The sequence below is a fragment of the Globicephala melas genome, chromosome 12 (assembly GCF_963455315.2).
Source record: "Globicephala melas chromosome 12, mGloMel1.2, whole genome shotgun sequence".
Taxonomy (NCBI): domain Eukaryota; kingdom Metazoa; phylum Chordata; class Mammalia; order Artiodactyla; family Delphinidae; genus Globicephala; species Globicephala melas.
The window spans coordinates 55,348,418-55,372,921 of NC_083325.1; the positions used below are offsets into that span (position 1 = coordinate 55,348,418).

At 42.8% G+C, this 24,504-nt stretch overlaps 1 protein-coding gene across 5 annotated transcripts in view; it reads left to right on the forward strand.

Moving 5' to 3' along the window:
- Window positions 1-24,504, forward strand: part of THADA (THADA armadillo repeat containing) — a 315,670-nt gene that overhangs the window by 199,969 nt on the left and 91,197 nt on the right. For all 5 annotated transcript variants that reach the window (XM_060309158.1, XM_060309159.2, XM_030857806.2 and 2 more), the window contains one exon: window positions 15,753-15,868. In XM_060309158.1, the coding sequence (XP_060165141.1) occupies window positions 15,753-15,868 (116 nt within the window). The remainder of the gene's footprint in view (window positions 1-15,752; window positions 15,869-24,504) is intronic.

Consider the following 24,504-nt stretch of genomic DNA (forward strand, 5'->3'; position numbering starts at 1 on the left):
CAATCAATGGTGAAGTTCACCACTGATTTCAAGAAGATTGGAACTAACTACAATATTACCTGTTTTTAAAAATCAAGAATCTATGGAATTTTAAATACATGCACACGTTAACACACATTTCATACAAGACTACAACATAAGACTGTAAGCCTTCGCTATATAAAATATGCAGATATTATCCATTTTTTGAGACTAATATACGCATGAAAAGATGCTTTGCTTCCTTTAAATATAAAACGAAAGCAAAATTGTCAGATTCACCCAGGAAATGACCTGAGTGGAAGCTAAAGTATTTGTTAAACTGTTACCTGGTTTGGGTCATTTAGGAAATACTTAGGAAAATAAGAATGTGCTTACTTAGCTTATTTTTAAAGCATTTGCCTCTCTGAGGCAGGAAAATGGAGCTGGAAAGTTGTACCTCTGGATATGCAAGTTTATGGAGCATGGTCTGTTAGAAAGAGTATCAAGGATGAAACTCTTGAGGGTCATAACTAATAGAGCTAATATCTTCAAAGGTCACCAAATTATTCTTTTGACAACACTGAATGGCACAACTTACCCTTAGATGTAAATCACAGATGCTGACAAAGAAGGGCAAACTTGATAACAAGTACTGTGCTTATACTCCTCAAAGCACCTGAGGGATAATCATTAATTTTTCCTTGCCATACAGTTGGTCATTGTTACGAGCTGTAATAAGATGATTAGTCAGAAAGCACAGTTTCTGGGAAAATTATGAGGGACCACTAAGAAAAGCATTGCTAAGGAACAGTACTGCAGAAGGCAGAAGTCCAGTGGCCAAGCAAAAACAACTGCCAAGAAAAGAGCATAAGCAGGTACCACAGAGGGGTAAAGAAAGCAACTGAATAGTGCAGAATCAGGAGAACATAGATACCCCAGATGAATGAAGAGGGGTATCTATGTTACGGAAATAAAACAGAATCCCTGAGGATGGGAGAGTAGTCTTTAATCACAGGGATTCACTTTCCTAGAGTTATGTATTTAGTCTCCTTTCTACACCAATACTGAGATATGCTTCAAATGCATAGCAAAATTAAAGTCACATATAGGCATGCATCCATTAATAAGGATGACTAATTTTTTTAAGAGTAATTACGAAGTTATTTTCACATCTATTATCTTTTAGAGTTCACAATACCCTCATGAGATGAGTTATATTATTAGCTCCATTTGATGGATGAGGAAATTAATTAAGGCTCAGAGAGGTTAAATAATTTTCCCAAGGTCCCCAGCTAGGTCTTGACTGCAGAGCCCATGCTGTTAACAGTAGGCCAGGGTTTCTCCAACTCAGCGCTCTTGACATTCTAGGCTGGATAATTCTTTGTCGAGAGGGGTTGTCCTGTGCATGGTAGGATGTTTAGCAGCATCTCTGGCCTCTACCTACTGGATGCTGTGTAGCTCTTCCTTTCACTTGTTACAACCAAAAATGTTTTTAGACGTTGCCAAATGTCTCCTGGAGGTAAAATCACCCTGGTTTTAGAACCACTGGTCCAAAGACTGAAGTTTCCAGTATAAATTTATTGGGTAGTGAGAGGAGTATCCTGTTGTCCTGCTGCAGTCAGTCCCAATATTTGACTGGGAGGGCTTGTTTATGGGGAAAATTTTGTAACAACTTTTCTTAGAACTTTCCTAAACCTGCTCCTCATAGCCTTCCAGCAGTATAGTGAAAGGGGACAGGCCAAAATGGATTATGGGTGGTTACCCAGAGAGTCACTGTTGCATTCAGCCACTTATTCAACAAAGAAACGTAACAGTTCCAGGGAGAGTGGTTTCATAGAGGCGCCAGTGTTTGAGCTGAAGTAGGTTTAGAGGGTAGATTATGAGTTTCCTCAAGATGAGCTTGGGGGATGATGAATTCATGTAGATAACATGACATGTTAGTGGGCTCGGAATAGCAGGCTGATGGCCCAGGCCGTAAACATGTACCAGTCTCAAGGACTTGCATTCATTGGTCATCTTACTTTGTAAGCCAACCCATTCGCAAGCAGTCTTGGTGTTTACTTTCACTACTGAGTTAACTATTGCCTTGGAAGTACTGTTTATCTCAGCCCACTTGGTAATTGCCTTAAATTTAAAATCAAATCAACAAACTTTTGCATTCCGGTAAGGCTCTGTAGGAGATAAAAAGACATGGTTTACATAAAAAGATAAATAGCAATCAAGGCAACATATCTTAGGTGCCAGATGAGTGGTTCAAATAATAAATACTGTAGGATGAGAGGATGGAAAGATGGCCGCAACCTAAAATTGTCAGGAAGAGCTTCACAGAGGGAGTTGATGAGCTGAGCCTTAATGGATTAAGTAGAAATAATATGAAATCTTTATAACAAGGGATCACACCTTGATTAATGCGAACAGCATCCCATGTAAAACAATGTACACCTTTTAGATTGTAGTACCATCTAGTCTCATTATTTTGGAATATGTCTAATAACATATAAAATCCAGTTAGATGCTCATCCATGATGATTGTGCAGCAATCATTGTCAGCTCAGCCAAGAAAACTCATAAGCAAAAAGGGTTTTTTGGTCTCTCTCAGGGGTCAGCAGAGGAGGTTCATAAAGATTGGTTTCACGGTCCCTTGGCTTCAGTTAGACCTCCTGGAATCACCCTTCTCTGAACAAAGTTGCTCAGAGGAAACCAGGCTCGAGAATGGGAGAGACCTTACTGCAGCCGGTCTATGTGACTCTGGGCATTGCACCTTCTCAGCAGGGTGGTGGAAGGCACAGTTAGCAAGAAGTGCTACAGAGGGTTTTGCTTAAGACACTGCCTGGTTTATTTCACAAATCCCAGCCATCCAGTAGACTTTTATAATTCCACATAAAATGGATATAACAGATGTTCCTGGACTTCGCTGCTGGAGGTGTTGAATGGTAGATGAACAAACAAACTGGGGGAAGGGGGAAGCACCCAAATCTCCATTCCTGGGGACTTAGAGGAATCATTTTTTTCCTTCCTCCATGTGAAAATATAAACAGTTGCTTTATAAACAGTTGTCACTTTTTGACTTATAAAGATTCACTGTTTTTTCCTTTTGTTTACTTTGATGACCTTTGAAATTAGCTGCAACCCAAAGAGTCAAAAAAACTTTTTTTCCATATCCATTTTTCAGAAAGAGGAGTCTCTGTTAGCATAGTGTGCTGGAAGCCAGAAGACTCCCGAGGCTGGCTCCGGCCCGGTCCTACGTTTGCGGGGCCTTTTGCCCCAACCCCCTCACTGGGCAGCAGGGAGTCACGTGCATTACCAGCCTGAAGGCTAGATGCTGAAAGCCAGACACTTTTCTGTGGGTCAGACTCTTTGTAAGGCACATTTTACAGCTGCTCTAACGTCTGGGAAATGCAAGTTATTACAATAACTCTGCATTTCCTTCGGCTTTGTTTGCTGAAGACAACCCTGGAAATAATTCCTGCAGCTCTCTCTCCAGCTCGCCCTTCCCTACCTCCCTGGTGGCCAGCCTTCTCCACCCTCAGTGGGTCTCTCCTCCAATCAGCTCTTCCACCCACGTTGGGCACAGATCTGAACAGTCAAAGGAGGAGACCAAAGGAGCCTTGGAAAAGTCAACATCTTCTCTGTGATGTGTTGAAAAGTTCCTTTTCCTTGATTTCTGTCTCTTGGTGAAAAATGCCACATAGCCACCTGTCCTAATAATTAGTATGTGAATTTTCATAGTGAGTTTAAAGTTAGGGAATACATGATAAAAAGGATATTATTTTGTTTTTACTGTTTCTGATTCCAAAAATAATGCTGTCTTCCTTTGCGGTAATAAGAAAGTTTATATCTCGATTGCGGTGGTGGTTACACAAATCCATGCATGGGCTAAAACGGCCCCCTCTACCCCAACACACACACCAGTGAATACACATAAAATATGGCGACAACTGAATAAGGTATATAATCTAATTAACAGAAACGTGACTGTCAGTTTTCTGCTCTGGATATAGTACTACAGTTATATAAGATGTCACAGTTGGGGGAGCTGAGTGAAAGGTACAACAACTCTATTTTTGCAACTCGTTATGAGTCTATGCAGTTGACACTTAACAACTCGGGGGTTAATCAATGTATAATTGTAGTCAGCCCTCTGTAGCCAAGATTCCTCTGCATCCTTGGATTCAACCAACCCACAGACTGTGTAGTACTGTAGTATTTACTGCTGAAACAGGCTTCAGTAGTTGTGGCTCACGGGCTCTAGAGCGCAGGCTCAGTAGTTGTGGCGCACGGGCTTAGTTGCTCCACGGCATGTGGGGTCTTCCCAGACCAGGGATCGAACCCGTGTCCCCTGTATTGGCAGGCGGATTCTTAACCACTGCGTCACCAGGGAAGTCCTTACAACGTTATGTTTAATGAGTGTACAGCTTGGCTAGATGTGATGGGATACTTAGTAAGAATGTCCTGTAATTTTTTCAACTGGTCCTGTATTGATTGTTTCTAAATTTTCCTGTTATCATAAGTGTTGCTTGAGATTATCCTTGGGCACCTGCTTCTTTGCCCATACCTGTAAATGCTTCTGTGAGATCAATTCCTAGAAGTGGGTATTGAAAGATTGAAGAAAGTACATGTTTTCCATTTTGATAGCAACTGCTACGCTTCCAAATTGCTGCTTTGTCTAACAACAAGGGAGACCATTTGTATAGAATACATTGTATGTGCAACAACATGGCCCTGCTGGTTACCCCCCAGAAAGGTTGTAACAATTTCTCCTCCCACCAGTGATGAATGAGAATGTCTGTTTCTTTACCCACATATTAAGGCGTCCTGCCCTTAAAAAAAATTCTCTGTGAATTAATATTTTTCCTTTAAAAATTCATTGTTTGAATTGCCCTTCCTTAAACATTAATGAAATTAAACATGTCTTCATATGTTTATTGGCTATTTGTATTTCATCTGTGAATTGCTTGTTTATATTCTTTGCTAAACATTTGCAGTTCCCAAAGTGTGAGCCAAAGCACTGTGGGATATTTTAAATTTGGGGGAGAAGGACAATGACACTTGCCATCTGTGAGATATTATGTGAACTACTAGCTTAAAGCCATTTACAGTTATCAACATTAGCTCACACTGCATTCATTTTGATGATTCTGTATGTCTTTGCAAAGTTGAGTATTTGATAGTTGCTGGAATAAAGAGCTAGTACCATGAGAGGGACTTCCCTGGTAGCGCAGTGGTTAAGAGTCCACCTGCCAGTGCAGGGGACACAGATTCGATCCCTGGTCTGGGAAGATCCCACATGCCACGTAGCAGGTAAGCCTGTGTGTCACAGTTGCTGAGCCTGCGCTTTAGAGCCCGCGAGCCACAACTACTGAAGCCCGTGAACCTAGAGCCCATGCTCCGCAACAAGCGAGGCCACCGCAATGAGAAGCCGGCGCACTGCAACGAAGAGTAGCCCCTGCTCTGCGCAACTAGAGAAAGCCTGCGTGCAGCAAAGAAGACCAACGCAGCCATAAATAAATAAATGTATACACTACCAAATGTAAAATCGATAGCTAGTGGGAAGCAGTCTCATAGCACAGGGAGATCAGCTCGGTGCTTTGTGACCACGTAGAGGAGTGGGATAGGGAGGGTGGGAGGGAGACACAAGAGGGAGAAGATATGGGGATATATGTATATGTATAGCTGATTCACGTTGTTATATAGCAGAAACTAACACACCATTGTAAAGCAATTATGCTCCAATAAAGATGTTTAAAAAAATTAAAATGAATGAATGAATGAATGAAAAACACAGAAGCTTAAAAAAAAAAGAGCCAGTACCATGAGAAAAGCCATGCGGAATAGGAATGAGGGTGGTAGAGTCCAGCAATTCCAAGGCTTGGGAAGTTATAAAGTATCCAACAGGCATACACATCCCATTAGTAAGTAATTGTGGTTATTCAAGAATGAAATAAAGATATTTTTTCTTTCAACTTACGTGTATTATTTTTTCAAAAAGTTGTTAGGGCATAAATACTTATTAGGTTGTTTGGACCTAACTACTTAATAAATGGAACTGTTAGGTATTTCTTTTGGCCTAGGGGCACCATGAAAAGATTATTGAGGTGCTAAGGGTGCTATGAATGAGGAAGTTTGTAACTCCCTGGCGTATTTCATTCAGTTACTTTCATTTTTGTTAGTAATTTGCAAGAGCTTTGTTCCTTAGGGGCATTGGCAAATATTTTACCCCTGGTTTACCTGTACTTTGGAATATTCCTAGTAGTTTTTGCTGTACAAAAGATTTCAGTTTTTATGTTCAGTTTATGTTATAAATACATCTTTCTTTACTTTTTATTTTTTTACATTCATGGCTTTGTGTTCATTCTTAGCCTGTTTTTACCTAAAGACTGTAAAACATTTTCCTGTTCTACCATTTTTATAGTTTCTTTTTTCTTAGCATTTGATTATTTTCTCCATCTTGAATTTATTTCAGTGCAAGGATTTGGGTACAGATCCAAAGAACTAGTTGGTTGTCTTAATACCATTTATTGAATAAATCAATCTTTTCACTACTGCTTAAATGTCACTTTTATCATCTTCTGAACTTCCAGGGAGTTATTTCTGGACCTTCTATTCTCTATCCCTCCTACAGCGCTTACTGTTTTCTACCTTTAATTTTAGTTACTTATGTATATATCTTATTTCATGCACTAGATCATAAGCTCTTTTTATATTGATTTCATCTCTATGTCCTATAGCTGTTTTCTTTTCTCTTTGACTTCTCTCCCTCTCTAAATCTTTTTATTAAACTTCTGTTATAAAATTTTAAATATACACAAATGTAGACAGAATAATATAATAAATCCCATATACCCATCACTCAGCTTCGACAATTATTGATTCATGACTAATTTTGTTTCATTTATACCACTGCTAACTCTCCTCTTTCGGTATTGCGTTAACTGTCTTGACTGAACAAATTACCAGTTTTATTTTTCATTAATGAGTTTTGCTACATCAGAGAGTTCCTTATTGATCTCAGTATTGTCTTTAAGGAAACTCAGTAGTTTGAGGATCCAGATATTAGAAAAGATAAATTATCAAGCATAATCAGGCTTCTCCTAAAAAATTTAAACTGGGATTAATTTTACAAATGAATAATTCATAATTTGAAAAATGTTATACATAGCTCTTCAGAAATGTGTCTGTATTCTAAAGCTAGAAACTCTTTAGTTAGAACAGATTTTTTTTTTAAACTTTAATACATTTATAAATTTATTTATTTATTTATTTTTGGCTATGTTGGGTCTTCGTTTCTGTGCGAGGGCTTTCTCTAGTTGCGGTGAGTGGGGGCCACTCTTCATCGCGGTGCGCGGGCCTCCCACTGTCGCGACCTCTCCTGTTGCGGAGCACGGGCTCCAGATGCACAGGCTCAGCAGTTGTGGCTCATGGGTCCAGCCGCTCCGCGGCATGTGGGATCCTCCCAGACCAGGGCTCGAACCCGTGTCCCCTGCATTGGCAGGCAGATTCTCAACCACTGCGCCACCAGGGAAGCCCTAGAACAGATATTATATCACTGTTTTGGAAATTGTTAATTCTTTATAAGCAAGCCTTTGTTTGTATGTTGGGTTAAGACTGACTACCTCTAAACCTCACCCTTACCCAACAACTCGGGACCCTTGACACTTCTTCTGGGTGATGGAACTGCTCACTGCGCTGTCAGATTTGGAGCACAAGGCCAGAAATGATCCAAGACAAATGTATACTCACTCTCTTATTAATACTGTGTATTTCCCCCCAATCCCATTGTGTGGGGAGAGTTTAGAGAGATGGCTCTTAGCACCCCAGCTGCAGCTGCAAATACAGGTTCTGCTCCTGCCACCCTGGCAAGGGGGCAGGGTGGAATTCCACATCAATACGTGCTCTGTTTATTGAGTCTCTCTTTCTGCCAGACAAAGCTGTATATCCCTGGAGTCCAGGAGCTCTGAAGAACAGACATAGCCCTTTCCTTCAATGAGCTATGCTCCAGGAAAGGGAAATTGTGGATCGATAACCATGACGACAGGATTTAAAAAGTTAAAAAAAAGAAATGAAATGAGCTGTTGGGCCCTGAGGAGGAAAATCTTAGGGTGGGGATAGGAGGTGGTTGATGAAAGCTGAGGAAGGCTTTATGGAGGAGGTGGTATTTAAGCTGGGCCTTACAGTATGAATGGAATTTCAATAGGCAGAGCTGGAAGAGGTGTGGGGAGAAATGGAAGGAACATCCTGGACAGAAAAGCATTGTCAGGAATGGGAAATCATCCCTCGTGGCCACATAATAGGTCCATGAAGTGGAAGAAGTAGGAGGTAACACTAGAAAGGTAGGTTGAGCCTTCCGTGGCCAGCAGATTATTTTAGGACACTGGAGATCATTGAAGGATTTTGAATTTGGGAGTGATACGATCAGGGCTTGGCTTTAAGAAGAGTTGCCTGCAGCCATGTGTAAAATAAGTTTTGGAGGCAGAGACCTGTCCTTTCAGTTGTTTTCATCATCTAAGTGTAAGGTCTTTTGGTTCCTGAACTAGAACAGTGGGAGTGTTACTAGAAAGGAGGGGATGTGTTTGAGACACAAAGTGAATTTCCAGACCCCTGCAGACTTTGTGTTTTTGTACATTTTAGTCTTTAAAGATATTCATGGCCTGTTTCCCAAGCCAGAGTCAGCCAGGAAGTAATGACACTTTGTAATTAGCATCTTTTTCCTGGCAGCAGCAACACAAGGCAGCTAAGTGTCACCTTTTGGGAATTCTCCCAGACCTTTCTAAGGATCTGTCCTCATCTGATAAACGGGTTGAGGTTTGGGGAGAGTAACCACTTGAAATGCTTCCTGACCTGCCCTCCGGCCTAAGGTTAGATGGGTAAGTAGCCGTGGGTGGCACATGCCCACTAAGCCCATTCTTGTAGGGATGACCAGTATCCAAGGGTCACGCCTCCAGTCCACCCTGTGACCCTCCAAGGCTGGTAACAAAGAGGAGTGTGTGGAGCTCTCTGTACATCTGACACAGGCAGGCACATGCGCCCGGCAAGCACTGTGCTCTGCGCCACGGGACCCAGAAGCCCGTGGTCTAGTTGAGGATAAGATGAGTGCGCCTAAAGCAGGAAGTCAAATCCTCAGCCACGTTGTAATGATTAGAAGTGGCATATAAGTTAGAGAGCTCTTCTCTCTCTTACTTTCCCAGCTTCACCCTCACCCCAACACACATACATAGAAACACAATCTGCCTTTTAAATAATTTTTGATATATCCGTTTCCTGGCAGTCATAACGATTAGGCATGTTTCTGTGAATTAGAAAGTTTAGATTCCTCCTTCAGCCATCTCCCTTCTCACCCCACCTCCTTTCAGTCTGACTTAAAGCCATAAAATACTTCTGCCTGCCTCCCTGCCTTTAGTTCTGTTTGTATGAATTAAGTCGACAGGATAAATATTCGCATTCCCAGCCACAGGCTGAAACAATGTTTGCCTGTTCTGCCCAGTGAGTTGAGAAGAAAAGGGGGCCTGACATCACCCTATACTGTACATTCCCGGCATAGATCATTTATTTAAGTCCCTGAAAAAATACAGATGTTTTACCAGCCGAAATAAAATCCTGTGTAAACACTGGGCTTGGAAAAATGTGGCTCTGACTTAGCTTTGGGGGTTGGAGCAGCCCGGGGAGAAGGCCAGGAGGCAGAAGAGCAGATACAGAAATTTTATACTCGGCTGAATGTGATAGGGGCAGAAGTGTTCGCCCCCAGTCTGCATGCTGCACTGGAAGACCAGACTTTGTTTTTAAGGAAGTACAGCTGCAAAAGGGGATAAATTTGTTGATCTTTGGAGTTCGGGATTATTCCTGATTATGATACCTTCACCTCATTTATATCTGACCTCTGAAATGAGCATCCCTTTTCTTATTGGGGCTGTCCTTTCGCATGGCCTGTCTAACCTGGTCCTGTTATTGCTGGATCCTGCTGGTTTTTGGAGCTCAGCTGCTGTTGATTTTATAAAGGGGAAAATTGCCTGGAAGCCATGCTTAGTGAAGAGGAAAACCCATCTCAGCGTTGCATTCCCAAACAGCCATATATCATCTTGATCTTGTCTAACACAAGTCACTATTTTAGTCCAGCAGCATAAACCAGACATATTTTACTGGTGCAGCACAAGTTTTTTCAGGGATCTGCCTCATGACTCTTTTTGGGCCTGTGGCATTTATTCAAAGAGCATTACATTTGCTCTGTGGAGTCACTTTTAAGATTCAAAGCTGCCAGCATGGACCCCATGCTTTACACAGATGCTTGGGGCTCCCCTCAGTCTCTCTGTGTTTAGAGTGGGGATGGGGGTGGGCAGAGGCTAACTGTTCTCCAGACTTTTCTTAGATCCTCCCGGAGTTTCATTAAGGCTTTTGCATCTCAGGGGCAAGAAGTCTTACTCCGCTCTAGCTGCTTCCTGACCACCCCCTCCTCGGGGCAGGTGTGACCAGCTCATCTCTGGGCAGTCCCAGGCCTCCTGTGATAGTCATGGGTGATGATGTTGCTTTGCACTTGGTTGTTTTCTGTGTGCTTTTTGTCTCTTTCTGACCGGGTCACAGCTGTTTTAAGTCAATAAAGCTTTCTCCTGTTGTCTTTTTTTTTTTTTTTTTTTTTTGCTGGAGACACCCCTAAGTCCACTCTAACCTTTCTCCAAGGGGCCTGCTATAGCTGGAGGTCACCAACAGTCTTGGTCTGTCCCAGTGTGATTATTAATAGAGCTCTTTTTCACTCTCAAAAGAATTCCTGATTTGGAAGATAAATTACGCTAACAAGCCTCACATGGATATTCCTGACCAAACTCATTAAATCCCCCTCCCTCATTCCCAATCCTGCCGCATATTCTCGTGATCCCTGTCTTGAAGCATGGCCCTCGATCCCCAGCTGCCTGAGGGAAGGTCTCTTTCCTGACCCTCAACTCCAGGTCTAGAGCAGCTGCCAAGTCCTGCTTCTTCAGCCTCCAAAACATCTCTCAAATGTACCCTTTCCTCTGCATTCCACTGCTGCCATCGTTTAGATTGGGGAGGAGTGAGGGGGGGTGTCACAAAATCAAATTGTCAGATCTTCTCATTTTTCAAAAGAGTTTAGACATCAGGGTGATTCTGATGCGAAACCTCCCAATTCATAAATGATGATTTCAAAATACTGTGTAGGCCGAATGAAACATCTGCAGCCACTTTTGGTCCACGAGCTCTTCTTGGTTTCCAGGCTCCAGTTTCAAACGTCACCTTTTGTCTAGACTGGCAGTAGTCTCACTCACCCTGCCCCTTCTGGTCCAGCCGCCTCACTGCCCCTGGCCTTTTCTTTCCGCATTACAGATCTGATCACATAAGAGCTCTGTCTGAGGAGGTCTTTGCTGTCTCCAGAACAGAATGCACATCCCTCGATGCTGCCTTTGAGATCCTTCTTTGTCTGACTTGACCCATCTCCAGCTGTGTCTCCTGCTACCCTACGCACACCCTGGCTGTGATATTGTTACACGCAACTATTTGCTGTCCCCTGAGCAGTCCCAATATTTTTTTTTACTTAACGGGTTTTTTTAGAACAATTTTGGATTTATAGAAAAAGTGAGTACAAAGAGTTTCCATGTTATTCCTCTCTTCCCCAGCCCCTCTCCCCAGTTGGCTTATTAATAGCATGCATTAGAGTGGTATGTTTGTTACAATTAATGAACCCATATTGACACATTATTATTAACTAAAGTCCATAGTTTACCTTAAGGTTCATTTTTTTGTTGTTGGCAATACCAATGTTTTAATACTCTTTAACAGTTTTTAATAATTCACTTTCCTCTGCTTGCATATTCTTTCCCCAATTCTGGCAAGATTCTTTTCAAGGCCAAATGTGAATCTCATATTTGCAAATATGATATTCCTGCAAAGCCATCTCTGTTTATTTTTGGAATGGGGGCTGGAAGGGAGGGAGGAGACAGAAAAAGAACTAGCATTTGGATCAGGTGCCGAGCGTGTGCCAAGTACTCTACATATATATTCTTTAAAATCTCTCTACAGTCCTGTCAGATAGGTAGACATTATTATACTCTTTACTGCGAGGAAACCGAGGTGAACAAGTGGCCCAAAGCCCCACAGCTAGGAACTGGGTTTCCACCCAAGTCCTCCTGGCTCCGAAGGCTGTGCTCCTTGCCCCGCCCACAGGGCTACATTCTTACTACTGGTCCAGCCTCCCTGCCTTCCCCACTGGATTAGGAATCTACTAGGGTTAGGAATCCACTGAAGTGAGGAGTGCGTATTATTCAGCTCTGTGTTTCCGCTCCTAACGTGGGGTTGGCACCAACAGCAACTCACCAGACCCATGGGCACGTGTCTTAAAGGCAGAGTTAATACAGGAAGGGGCATCCAATATCGACATCAGTTCAGCAAATGCTTGTTGAATTCCTGCTCTGCACTGGATGTGGTGAAGGGTGAGGCCACGCATAAGAGCAAAGTGATGGCGATGCTATCGTGCAGGTTATAAATCCCAACCAGGCAGCATCTGGGAAATGATTGGTTTTCTGTTTATTTGCAGCTAGAATGTAAGCTGCAGGAAAGCAGGGATTCTATGTGTTCTCTGCTGCAGCCCCTAGGACAGTGCCTGGTAATAATAGTTGTTTAATAAATATTTGTGGACTGAATGTTGGAATCCTGTTGCAAATTTGAGACACCTAAAGTGACACTAAACTTCTCAGAGTTCTCCTGTTCTCAGTCATCATCCTCCGGTCTGGCAGCTGCAGTTTCTCTGTGTTTGGTTTGATACAGTCCTGTATTATAGGCTGTTTCCAAGTTATCCCAGGCCTGGGCTTGACCACACTCTTTGCCCAGAAGTTCTTCTGGACCAGAACTTTAGGAAAGGACGGGAGGAGGATGAGCTGCCTCACCCCTGCTGTCCTTTCAGAGCTGATGGACAAATGATCCTTCCTGGGAGCTGCCTGGAGCTCCCGGATCTGACCTTGGACCAGAGTTCCAGGGGCCTGGCCTCACTTTTGGACTGAATGCAAAGGATGGCCTCATTTTTCTTGAGAGAATTAAACCCAGCACTCTTTTTTTTTTTTTTTTTTGGCCACCCCATGGGGCTTGTGGGATCTTAGTTCCCCGACCAGGGATTGAACCTGTGCCCCCTGCAGTGGAAGCACAGAGTCTCATCCACTGGACTGCCAGGGAAGTCCCAAACCCAGCACTCTTAATGCCATATGAGGGTAATCATATTTTCAAATATTTTCATTAATTATCTTGAAGGAAAAAGTTATCTCAAACATAGTAACCTGGGGCTTCCCTGGTGGCGCAGTGGTTAAGAATCCGCCTGCCAATGCAGGGGACACAGGTTTGAGCCCTGGTTCGGGAGGATCCCACATGCCGCGGAGCAACTGGGCCCGTGTGCCACAACTACTGAGCCTGCGCTCTAGAGCCCACGAGCCACAACTACTGAGCCCGCGTGCCTAGAGCCCATGTTCTACAACAAGAGAAGCCACCGCAGTAAGAAGCCTGTGCACTGCGGCGAAGGGTGGCCCCCGCTCGCCACAACTAGAGAAAGCCCACTCGCAGCAACGAAGACCCAATTCAGCCAAAAATAAAATAAATAAAATAAATTTATAAAAAAAACAAAAAACATAGGAACCTGTTTCATACATTTGCTCATAAGCCTTTTTTCTCCTCTCCCCTCCCTCTGGCTTCTCTGCTCCTTCTCCTCCCCTGCCCCCTGTTTTGCTTGTCTTCTCTGACCCTGTCTTTCACTCGTATTACTCTGTCTCTCCTACGTGCTTATTTCCACCGAGGTTCTTCTAAGCGTACCTCCCCCTCCATTTGTTCCATGTAAATAGATCGCTCTCCGTTCCTGGTGAATAACCAGGATCACAATTGTTGTCTGGTTTGTGCCCAAGGTGACAGAATTGATGGACTTGTAGGCCGATTTTCATAAACCAGAGCTACCAAGCGTTTCAAAAACAGCCTTGTTTTTGCCAAGTAAGGTGAGCAAATATAGGACTAAGTTTAAACATCCATCAGGAGTTATTTTTGAAGTGATTGCTTCTAAATGAGAGGCGTTTGAAAATCTCACGGCTTTCTTCACAAGTAAATTCCAAAGTCATGTATTTTGCTGGTGTCTGCTGATTAATTATAATCCTGTGACACCATGAAAAGCCCTGGTGGTTGGTTTTGTGCAGCTGTGGAGAGAAGTAAAGCTAGGCCCAGTGGCTTTGCCAGCTCTTTCAGGATGCTGGGGATTCGGGCAGAGGGAGGTAGTCTTTTCACTCTGGCAGTCATCGCATAAGAACAGAAGCCCCGGCCAGACTCATTGCTCCAGACTTCACGACGGGCGGTGTGAGTCCCTGTGGGGAGTGCGGTGAAGTAGTGATGGTTGATCGGTTGCTTCTGAAATAACAGATCAATTATTAGAGAAAGCATTTGCAGTCTCCACATGGGGACTTGTGTGCCTTCTCCTGTACAATTACTTCCATTTAGGAAGAAAAAAATTTTTAATAGCAGTTACATAAAATAAGTAATCAAAATTTCCTTTGACTCTCTAAACCACAGGTGCTCAGCATATAGCAGATCTCTGACCCGGGAAAACCTGCCAGCTCATACCCATTTAGAGTCTGATGACTCTGGATCTCTTATCTTGGCCTCTTGGTTTTCCTCATTGCTTCCTTCTGTATTTAACTCTCAAGTCCCTCACTGACAGGAAAGAGAGAAGAAAAAGTTGAATCTTGTTACTTAGGTAGAATCATGTGCCGCTCTGGTAAAGGATACAATAGGGAAAGAAAACAAACTGATGATTAAAATAGACTTTCCAAGTTCTTGATGTGTTTATCTGTGCTTGCTTTGCTCCACCCTCCTCCTCCCCTTGATAAGGGCACTGAAGGATTTCTCTGACATGTCTTTTCCCTTGACACTGGCTAAGGTCAGTGGATCCCATTTACACCCTTGTCCACTTTTGTTCTCTGCTGCAGGTTTGTACTTCTCACAAAGGCCTTGTTGATGTCATCACTGAGTGAACCCAAGATACACTTACGTGCACGTGCCAATGCGCGCGCACGCACGCGCGCGCGCACACACACACACACACACACACACACACGGCCTATGGCACGTGCTTGCTGGAATTGTGGCCTTCATTCTAAATATAGGCTGCTGGAGAGATACAACAGGATTTGTCTTTCTCTGCTTAATTCTGATATATAATGTCATGCAAGAATAAGAAAGTGGGGTGTGTCTGCAGTGCTCCCTCGGCTCCTGACATCTCAGGGAAGATCTAAAAAACCTAAATAGTTTACAGACATCACTGTCCACTGTTTGCGAAGGCAAGCATCATTGCGGCCTGCTTCTTTAGCCAAGCATGTTGTGATAAACCCCAAACCAGATTAGACTCACAGACATTTGATTTTTCCTGTGTAGTAAGATTTTGACTTTAAAAAGTACTTTTTTTTTTCCATATGAGACTGCTAAGATAGAGAAAGATGTTTGCATTTCTTTGCTAAAATCAATTTATAGGTTGTTTGTAACTAATAAGCTCTTGGCATCTAATGACTGGTCACAGAGTAATCTTCATTTTTTGGACTTGTGCGAGGAACCCAGAGCACAGGTACAGATGAAAGACGTTGGTTTTTCGCCACCTGCTGTGTCCTCCAAGACCAACATGATTTTTCTGCAAAGAGACCAGAGCCACATTTTGCAGGTGTCTGTTTTCTTTGAGGGGAATGTTTTAAGGAAACCTAAAAGGGAGGAACTGGACATTTAGGAAAAATATATTTTCACAGCAGGATATTGCTTTTTCTCTTTTTTTGGTTTAGGTTTTTCATTTGTTACAAGCCTTCTCAGACTCCAAATACAGAATGAATACATACTTTCAGCAGGAGCTGGCTGACGTCGCTGTTTGTACTAAAGCCAAAATCTGGCTGGCCAAGAGGTATGTTAAAGCCCCACGTGAGCATGGAGTTATCAGGGGTTAGGAATACATTGGAGAAATGCTGTTTCTAGTTGTGGGAGTTTTTTGTTTTTTTTTTTTTTTTTGCGGTATGTGGGCCTCTCACTGTTGTGGCCTCTCCCGTTGTGGAGCGCAGGCTCCGGACACACAGGCTCAGCGGCCATGGCTCACGTGTCCAGCAGCTCCATGGCATGTGGGATCCTCCCGGACCGGGGCACGAGCCCGTGTCCCCTGCATCGGCAGGCGGACTCTCAACCACTGTGCCACCAGGGAAACCCCTCGTTGTGGGAGTTTTAAAAGTCACTGGCATGAGTTTTCTAAACTTATTGGAGTATTTATCTCTTTTTTTTTTTTTTTTTTTTGCGGTACACGGGCCTCTCACTGTTGCGGCCTCTCCCGTTGCAGAGCACAGGCTCCGGATGCACAGGCTCAGCGGCCATGGCTCACGGGCCCAGCCGCTCCGCGGCATGTGGGATCTTCCTGGACCGGGGCACAAACCCGTGTCCCCTGCATCAGCAGGCGGACTCTCAACCACTGAGCCACCAGGGAAGCCCAGGAGTATTTATCTTTTTTGAACTTTGGGTTGTGGTAAAGAAAGAAAAATATTTTCTTGACAATTTTTCTAAAACTGCTGTGTGGCTGGGGGGCATGTAATATGGCTTTTTATCTGTCCACCAATCAGCTTGTTTTTATGAATACCTGCTATGTGCCCAGCCCTGTGTTAGATATCCTAACAATGAAAGGCAGTAATTGACTAAATCATGTGGTACAAACTATCAGGTACCATTGCAGCTCAGAGATGAGAGATTAATGTTAGACTTGAGCAGCTGCAGAGGGGCCCAGAGCAGGTGAATAAGAAAACGACATGCAAATTGCCTTTTTGGGTAGGTAGTAGAGAAGATTGAATAAGCAAGGCAAAGGAGAGTGGATACGTTTTTTTTTCTTTTATTCATCCTTGCCATCGTTAGTTTTTTCTGAAACTTAGAACATTTACCATGTGAAAGATGGAGCAAAAAGAATTTCTCAATTTCTCTCGAATACACAAGGAGTCCTCTCTGTAACACTCTGTTCAAAATCTGTGTTACTGCAAGGGCCTCCCACCCACTGCTACATCCTCTGTGATTCTCGGAGAAGGGGGGTCCAGCAGAGGCCCATAGGCTACCACATTACATGCTGTGGTATATTGCCTTTGATTAATAATTAGTATGTTGGTTGTCTAACATAACAGCCTCTTTTTTATTTTTCAAAAAATGTGCTTTTGTTCACTTTTGTTGGTCTCCCATCTTATATGGCAAGACAAGCAATGGTTAATGTGAGACCCACAAATCAGTGTAATTCAACAAAGTCTTGTGAGCGAGCATAGACTACACGATAGCCGCTGTGTTAGGAGATGTAGGGATGCAAAGGTGTAGAAAGAATTAGTCCTGGCTTCAAGGAGCTCCCATCCAGGAGGTGAGAAGATGTGTAAATAAATAATTTTCATCGAATATGGTGAGTATGATAACAAATGTATGTAGTAGGTACAGGAGTAGCCCGGCATTTGGAGGGTGGATGCCTTCAAGAGTTGGGAATTTTGCCAAGTGGCCAAGGTAGGGCGGGGTGTTCCAGGCTCAGGGAATGTCATAGGCAAAAACATAGCAATATGAAATGACATGGTGAGTGTGGAGAACTAGAAAGAAGTTAGCTCTTCTGAAACCTAAAGTATAAGGTATGTGTAGCAGAGAATGGGGCTGAGGAGATATGTGGAGGCCGCTTGGTGAAAGGAAAGCAACCCAGTGAAGAATTCCTCAGTGGGTAGAGATGTGAGTCTCCATGTTTGTCTAAGCACCTGTATCTTTGGCCAGAGATAGTGATGGGGAAATTCTCTAGTATCTGAAATGCCAGTAAAGTGATGGTTAATGGTTAGCCTCTCATTTTTAGTACGATTTTTGTTTTCTCTCTTTTATTTAGAGAACAGGAGTTCATTGACCATAAACTGCTCCCCTGAGCCTAGTATCATTTGGCTTCTGTGTGGCTTTTAGAGAACTTCCCAAGATGGCTTTTTTGAGAGAACAAAGAATTGTGATCATATTTGTACTCTCATCTGTTTACCAATTAGTGGGCCTGGTCCTCGTAGCTATTATTTCTGGGGATCAGGAAGTCAGGGAAACGATCCTATTGAAACCCCTGCTTCCAGCCAGGACTGCCCCAAGACAAAATCTGAATCTCCTGTTCTTAAAGTTCTGTAAGGAAGGAATTTCTGCCCCCTTAGTTTGCTACCCCTTGATGGGTCTTATAGAAATTCATCATCTGTTGGCTTCCTGAGTCAATTCCTGCTTGTTGGCTGGGAAGGAGGAGATAGAGTAATAGGCCAGCCATCTGAATGGGCCTTCATGTTGTGCAGTTCCCTGTGATGGATGACAAAGCTGCCATCAGCCCCCTCTTCAGCTGGAGAAGTCCTCCTGGTCTTCTAATTGCACTAAGAAAATTGCAGTTTTCTAATCAGTCTTTTCATTATTGTCTGCATCCACCCTTCCCCCCCATTCTCTGATTTTCCTCCATGATTTTCCAGCCCTAGAAAACAAAGGCATGAATCACTGAAATTCACTGGGTTTCCACCTTCTTTGCCCAGAGTCCAGGAAAGCCACTTTTATGTTTCCAGTACAGTCAACTCTTTATTATCCAAGTGTGAACTTTACACTCCGTGGGTGGTCTGTTAACACCAGGCTTCCTCTTGCTCCCCAGTTCACTTTTACCATATTAAGCAGGATGTGTTCAGAGCCTGGAATAGAGTTTGAAAGGAAAACACATGGCCAGAACACAATGTATCCCAAAGCCACGTGTCAGTTTTTCTGGATTATCCACGTCACTGGCAGGATAACTTTGAGTTTCCTGAATAGGAAGGTATAGAATCAGATATAAGTGATGAAGCCTCAGCCTGTTGCACGCCTGCCCTGCCCTTGAGGTCCTCAGAGAGTGTTGTCCCAGAAGGTGTTTGTCTGCACCGGGAGCCCCATGCTCAGATGAGCCACTTATGGGTCCTAGTGGGCCCTTCTCAAAGCCAACCCCTGACTTACATTCTCACATTCTTTTCCCCTGAAAACCATTACAATGCAGAGCATTCCAAATTTGGCTGCTGAAGACGCTCCCTTATGTCCATAGAAATTTACGAAAGAAAGAGGAATAAATGTTCTTTTGTGCCTACTAAGGATTTTCTGTATCTTCTTAGTATAGCTTGAAATGTCAGTGTTATTGCAAAAAAAAAAAAGTTGGTTTAAATTTTAGCACTAACACCTTTTTCCTTCTTCAATTTATGTTGATCGTTAGCTTGAGTTTATTCAGTCCAGTGTGTACAAAAACATTAGTGAGGATGTAATTTATTTATTCCCCAAAAAGGGGTTTAAAAAAAAAGTACATTGGAGCCATTGGATGACCAGTTCCGTTTTTAAAATTTTAACCCCGAAATTGAGGGCATATAAAATAAAGACTTTTGTCATATATTTGTGTTTTGACTTTGCAAGATTAATAGGGATTTATATGAGATGATTAAGCAATAGCCATGGATTTGTTGGGGAATTTTTGGTGATTAATGGCCAGCTGGCAACATGGCCCGAGTAGGGGACTGGGCTTCTGCTCTTACAGGCTGCTTTTCATTCCAAGATGTCAAAGCCTTTATGGAAATCAGCTGGTTAATCCTTCAAGTCCCTTCCTTCCCCTTTTTCCTCCATCCCTCTCTCCTCAATCCAGTTTACTGTCTCTCTCCTGGTGCAAAGGCAGTTTACCAACTACTGAAGGAGAACTAAGCTGACCCAGGCCAGAAACTGAGTGAAACTAGGGGTCAGCTGGTGGCCTGGCGAGGCTGACTGTGGGAGAGGAGGTCAGTGCAGCCCCGCTCGAGGCCCTGTCTGCTGCCCTTGCTATGTACAGATTCCAGCTCTTCTGTCCCAGCTGGATCACAGGTCCCACCTGAATAGGAAGGACTTTTAAAAAGCCCTGTCAAGTAAGAGAAAGAGGAGAAAAGATTTATTTACTTTGATTGAGAGTTGGAATTACTGTTATTTTGGGCTTAAAATTTTTCAGAAATCAATTCAGTTATCTAGCGTCTCCTTTGGTTATAAAAAGAAAAACCTCTGTGTGTGTGCTTGTGTGTGTGTGTGTGTGTATGTGTGTGTCCTTTTAGTAAATGTGGTAAACTTAATGGACTGTCAGATTCCACGCAATGGATGATGTGATGACCAAGAAGAAAAATGTGTCCTACTGAATTTTTTTCACATTTTTTTCTTGACTGTCAGTGTAGTTTGTGCTCATCATAGAAAATTAAGGAAAAGAAGAGAATATAAGTCTACTCTTACCAACATCTAGTGGAACCCACTGTTATTGGTTAACAGTTTCATGTTATTTACTTCATCTTTCTTCATATGCTTTTTTAATGTAGTTGAGATTATGCTGTATATGTGTAAGCTGTAGCTTACTTTTTCCATTTAACAGTATCGTGAAAGCATTTGCTCTTATTGAAAACTCTTTATGGTGTAGCTGCTATGGAAAATAGTATGGTGTTTCCTCAAAAAAATTAAAAATAGAATTACCATATGATCTAGCAATTCCACTTCTGGGTATAGACCCAAATTAATTGAAAGCAGAATCTTGAAGAGATATTTGTACATGTTCTAGTTGCATTATTCACAATAGCCAAGAAGTAGAAGTAACCCAAGTGTCCATTGATGGATGAATGGATAAACAAATGTGGTATATATGGACAATAGAATATTATTAAGCCTTAAAAATGAGGGAAATTCTAACACACAGTACCACATGGATGAACCTTGAGCACATTATGCAAAGTGAAATAAGCCAATGACGGAAAGACAGATGCTACATGATTGCACTTATGTGAGGTTCCTGGGGTAGTCAGATTCAAAGACTCAGAAAGTAGAATGGTGGTTACCAGGGGCTGGGGAAAGGGAAATAGTTAGTGTTCAACTAATAGAGTTTTAGTTTTACAGTATGAAAAGAGTTCTGGAAATTGGTGGTACACCCATGTGAATGTGCTTAACACTCCTAAACTGCACACTTAAAATGGTTAAGATGGTAAATTTTATATTATGCATATTTTATCACAATTTAAAAATTTTTTTAATAACAAACATTAAAAAAACTCTTTGTACTCTATCATTCCTCTAAGGTTATCGTCCTGACTTCTTATAATAATTTTTTCTTTTTTGCTTTGCTTTCTACTTTTACTGTCTACGCGTTGCCAAAAGTAAATTGCTTTTTGCCTGGTTTTGTAATAAGAAAAATATCTTTGAAAACATCACTTGTTAAAGGTAGCATATTTTTGTCACCTGAATAATCAGGCATTAAGTTTACCTTACCATTGTTCCATTACTGGCCACTCAAGTTTATTTCCCATTCATTCAACAAATATTTATTAAGCCCTGCTGTATGCCAGGCTATATTAAATACAGCAACTGCTTATTAAAACCCCTACTTTAGTGTAGAGAGGGCGACAAAACAGTCTCGTCAAATAGAATCATAGATCTAGAACTTTAGAACTGGAAAGAATCACAAAGTTTGTTGTAGTCCACTCCCATCCCCATGCATATGGGAAAGTTCAGCCCAGAGAGGTTGGGGGATTTGCCCATTTTCACACAGCTGACCAGGGTGTAACAACTACCTGACAACAGCTAACGTTTGTGGAGAGCTTAACTCCCTGCTCCTCATTGGGTTCTTTCCGCTGGACCACATTGCTTCCATCTATCCAGTGTTTTTACGTCAGGGCTTTGAATGGTGATAACTGAAGCATTTTCTAGAACAGTGCTTCTCAGATCTGCTCATGAATCACCTGGGGGCCCCTTAAAGTGAAGACTTTCCTTCAGTAGGTCTGGGGTGGAGGCTGAGATCCTGCTTTTCTGACAGGCTTCAAGGTGATTCCGATGCTGCTGGTTCTGAGACAGTCTTTGAGGGCCAAGGGTCAGAGAGTCAGCCCCTGTGAGCACCCAGCTCCACCCCGCCCGTTGAACTACTCCCATCTTCACACCCTCATTCTCAGGGCTTGTGTCTGGAGCTTGGAGCCGTGGGAGAGGGTGAGGCTCCTGAAGGGGTCAGCCCAGAATCCTTCCTCCATCCACCTGGGATGACCTGCACCGAGGGGGACCGCATGGCCCCAGTGCTCTCTACGGGAAGTCCACACTCCCTTGTCCGGGCAGCCATCCCAGTGGACTCAGTGCCTGGGGTAGGACCCAGGCTTTGTTGGCATGCAGTGAATATTTATCATTTTGAAAAATAACAGTCTGATATTCTGGTGAGAAAAACAGCCTCTCAAGAATACAAGAACAGGTCCCAAGGTTACTAGGAAATCAACCTTGGGAAATAAATTTTTGAATAAAACAGTGCTGATGGAGGGAAGAGATGATGGAGGGAGCTTATGTTTGTTGAAGACCTCCTCTTTGTGCTGGATCTAATGATTTGTTACCCCAAGTTAATTCTTATTTGCAAAAAGTGTTAGCTGTATGATCCGTGCACTTCCTATCCAGCTTCCCCATCAGTGCTCCTGGCGCCCCCTTGTCACTCCTCCGTGTGCTTCTGCATCTCCCTAGTACTGCCTTCCCTGTCCACCCCATTAGCCATACTCTCATGTGCTCTCCCCATTTTCTCTACTTCTTACTGGTCCCCCCACTAAGCTGAGGTGGTGTGAACCTGGAAGGCCTGGGATTTAAATACATAAGGAAAATATGCTTATAGAGACAAAGCTAGGGCTGGCTTTTGTGTGGCAATCCCAGTTCTGCCACAGCGGGTTCTGTGGCTAGCTGCAGAAGTCCTGGTTTAGGGTTCTGTTTTGCTTTACAGCTGAAGACAGCAGTTATTTTCTAACCACCAGATTTATTCACACGAGAGACTCCACTTCCCAGGCAGGAATCCTGGGACTTAGGTCTGATTCCATTTTCCCACTGTCCCTTAGCCCTTCCCAAATCCCTCGTGCCTTCTAGACCAGTCCTCTCCCCAGGCAAGAGGTCCTTCTTTCACAACTGCTCCGAGGGGCCCCAGCCCTTTGCCACAGCTGCAGGTTGCGTTTCATTCCCATGCTGCTGAAATGAATCCAGTCGGGGTGGGTTGTTAAAATATTCAGATGATCATGTGGCATTTTAAGGCTATCATTTGTGGTCCCTGCCAAAACTTTAAGGGAAGCAAGCCTTAACAGGGATGGTTACTTACATAGCAAGTTTCCAGGCATTGCTGGGGGTTGGGTTTTCTTTGGGTTTGTTTCTTCTACGCTCTTTTTCTTTTTTTCAAAATAAAAGTTTCCCCAGTACTCCCCTGCCCCCTTTTTAATTGCTTTTCTTTCAACCCCCAGATTTTACTGGGGAGGGAGATTCTCATCAGGACCCCTCTTTAATCCCCCAGCTCAGCCTATTCAAAGTCTCTTTGAGCCTCACACATATTTGAATGATGAGAGAAATGAAGTTGGTGTATTTTAGACCCAAGCTTGTTGACATTTGTTCACTTCCCTTTCAGACTTCTCAGGAATGTTCAAGGTCATGATATCTCGGGATGAGATCCTGTTTGTATTTTTAAAAACAGAGAGAGACATTAAGTTAGCACATTTCAACCCAAAGCAATGGACAAGGTGCAAAACATTTTCTTCATTGGATATTCCGTTTAAAAATATGTTACGTCTTAAAAGAATAAGCTGTTTAAGAAGTGAAGCTTGAGAATATAGGATATACTTCTTGTTGACAGACCAAGCTTATGGAAACTAGTCAGGTAAAAGCAGTCAGAAATGATCAGTATATTAAACTGTGCCTTTGAATAAGTTGCCCAAGATCAAAGCTTCTTCATATTGCGGTGAGAAATAAAGATAGTTTGTTTATGCAACTGCACATCAAGAATTCAACCCCCAACTTTCTACTTTTAAATATAGAAATCTGCAGACCTAACCTAGAGGTAGTAATTAGTTTGATAAAGGGCTCAGAAATATCTGTCTTGCTCCACTTGTAGCTGTTGGCTTCCTGGGGTATTGTTGTTGGAAGATTTGGGCAGTGTTGTCATTGCCCGGCTTGCAAGGGATGCAAGCTTTAAATGGCCTCAACACATTTTCACAGTATTATGTAAAACTCTAATATAGTGGGTTTTTTTTTTTTTTTCTTAGCATGTGACATGCTTCATCTTTTGGGTAAATCAGCACCTTGGTTACCTTCACTGAGCCATTCCCAATGAATCCAAGCCAATTCAGATTCACAGACAGTACAAAGCAGTGTCATAGGCACAGTGGGGAATATAGAGATGAATGATATTGTCCCTATTTCAAAAACCAAGTGAATAAGACAGGTGTGGATTTAAGTAACTGTAAAGAAGTAAGAATTTAGTAAGTGCTGGACTGAGGTCAGACTGTATCACAGGAGCCAGCTAGTGGGGGTTGGAATGTCAAGGATGTCTTGGAGAAGGGAGAAGTCTTTAAAGACTAGGTGAGATTTAATTGTTAGATAAGGTTAATTTTCATAGATTGGAGAATAAGTGAAGTTATAGTGGTATAGAGCCTATGTTGCTAAGTAAGTTGTGAAGGTCTCATTGCCCAAGTACAAAGGAAGGAATCTTAGTACAGTGCTCGCATCATGGGGACCACCTACGCATATATAATTAAG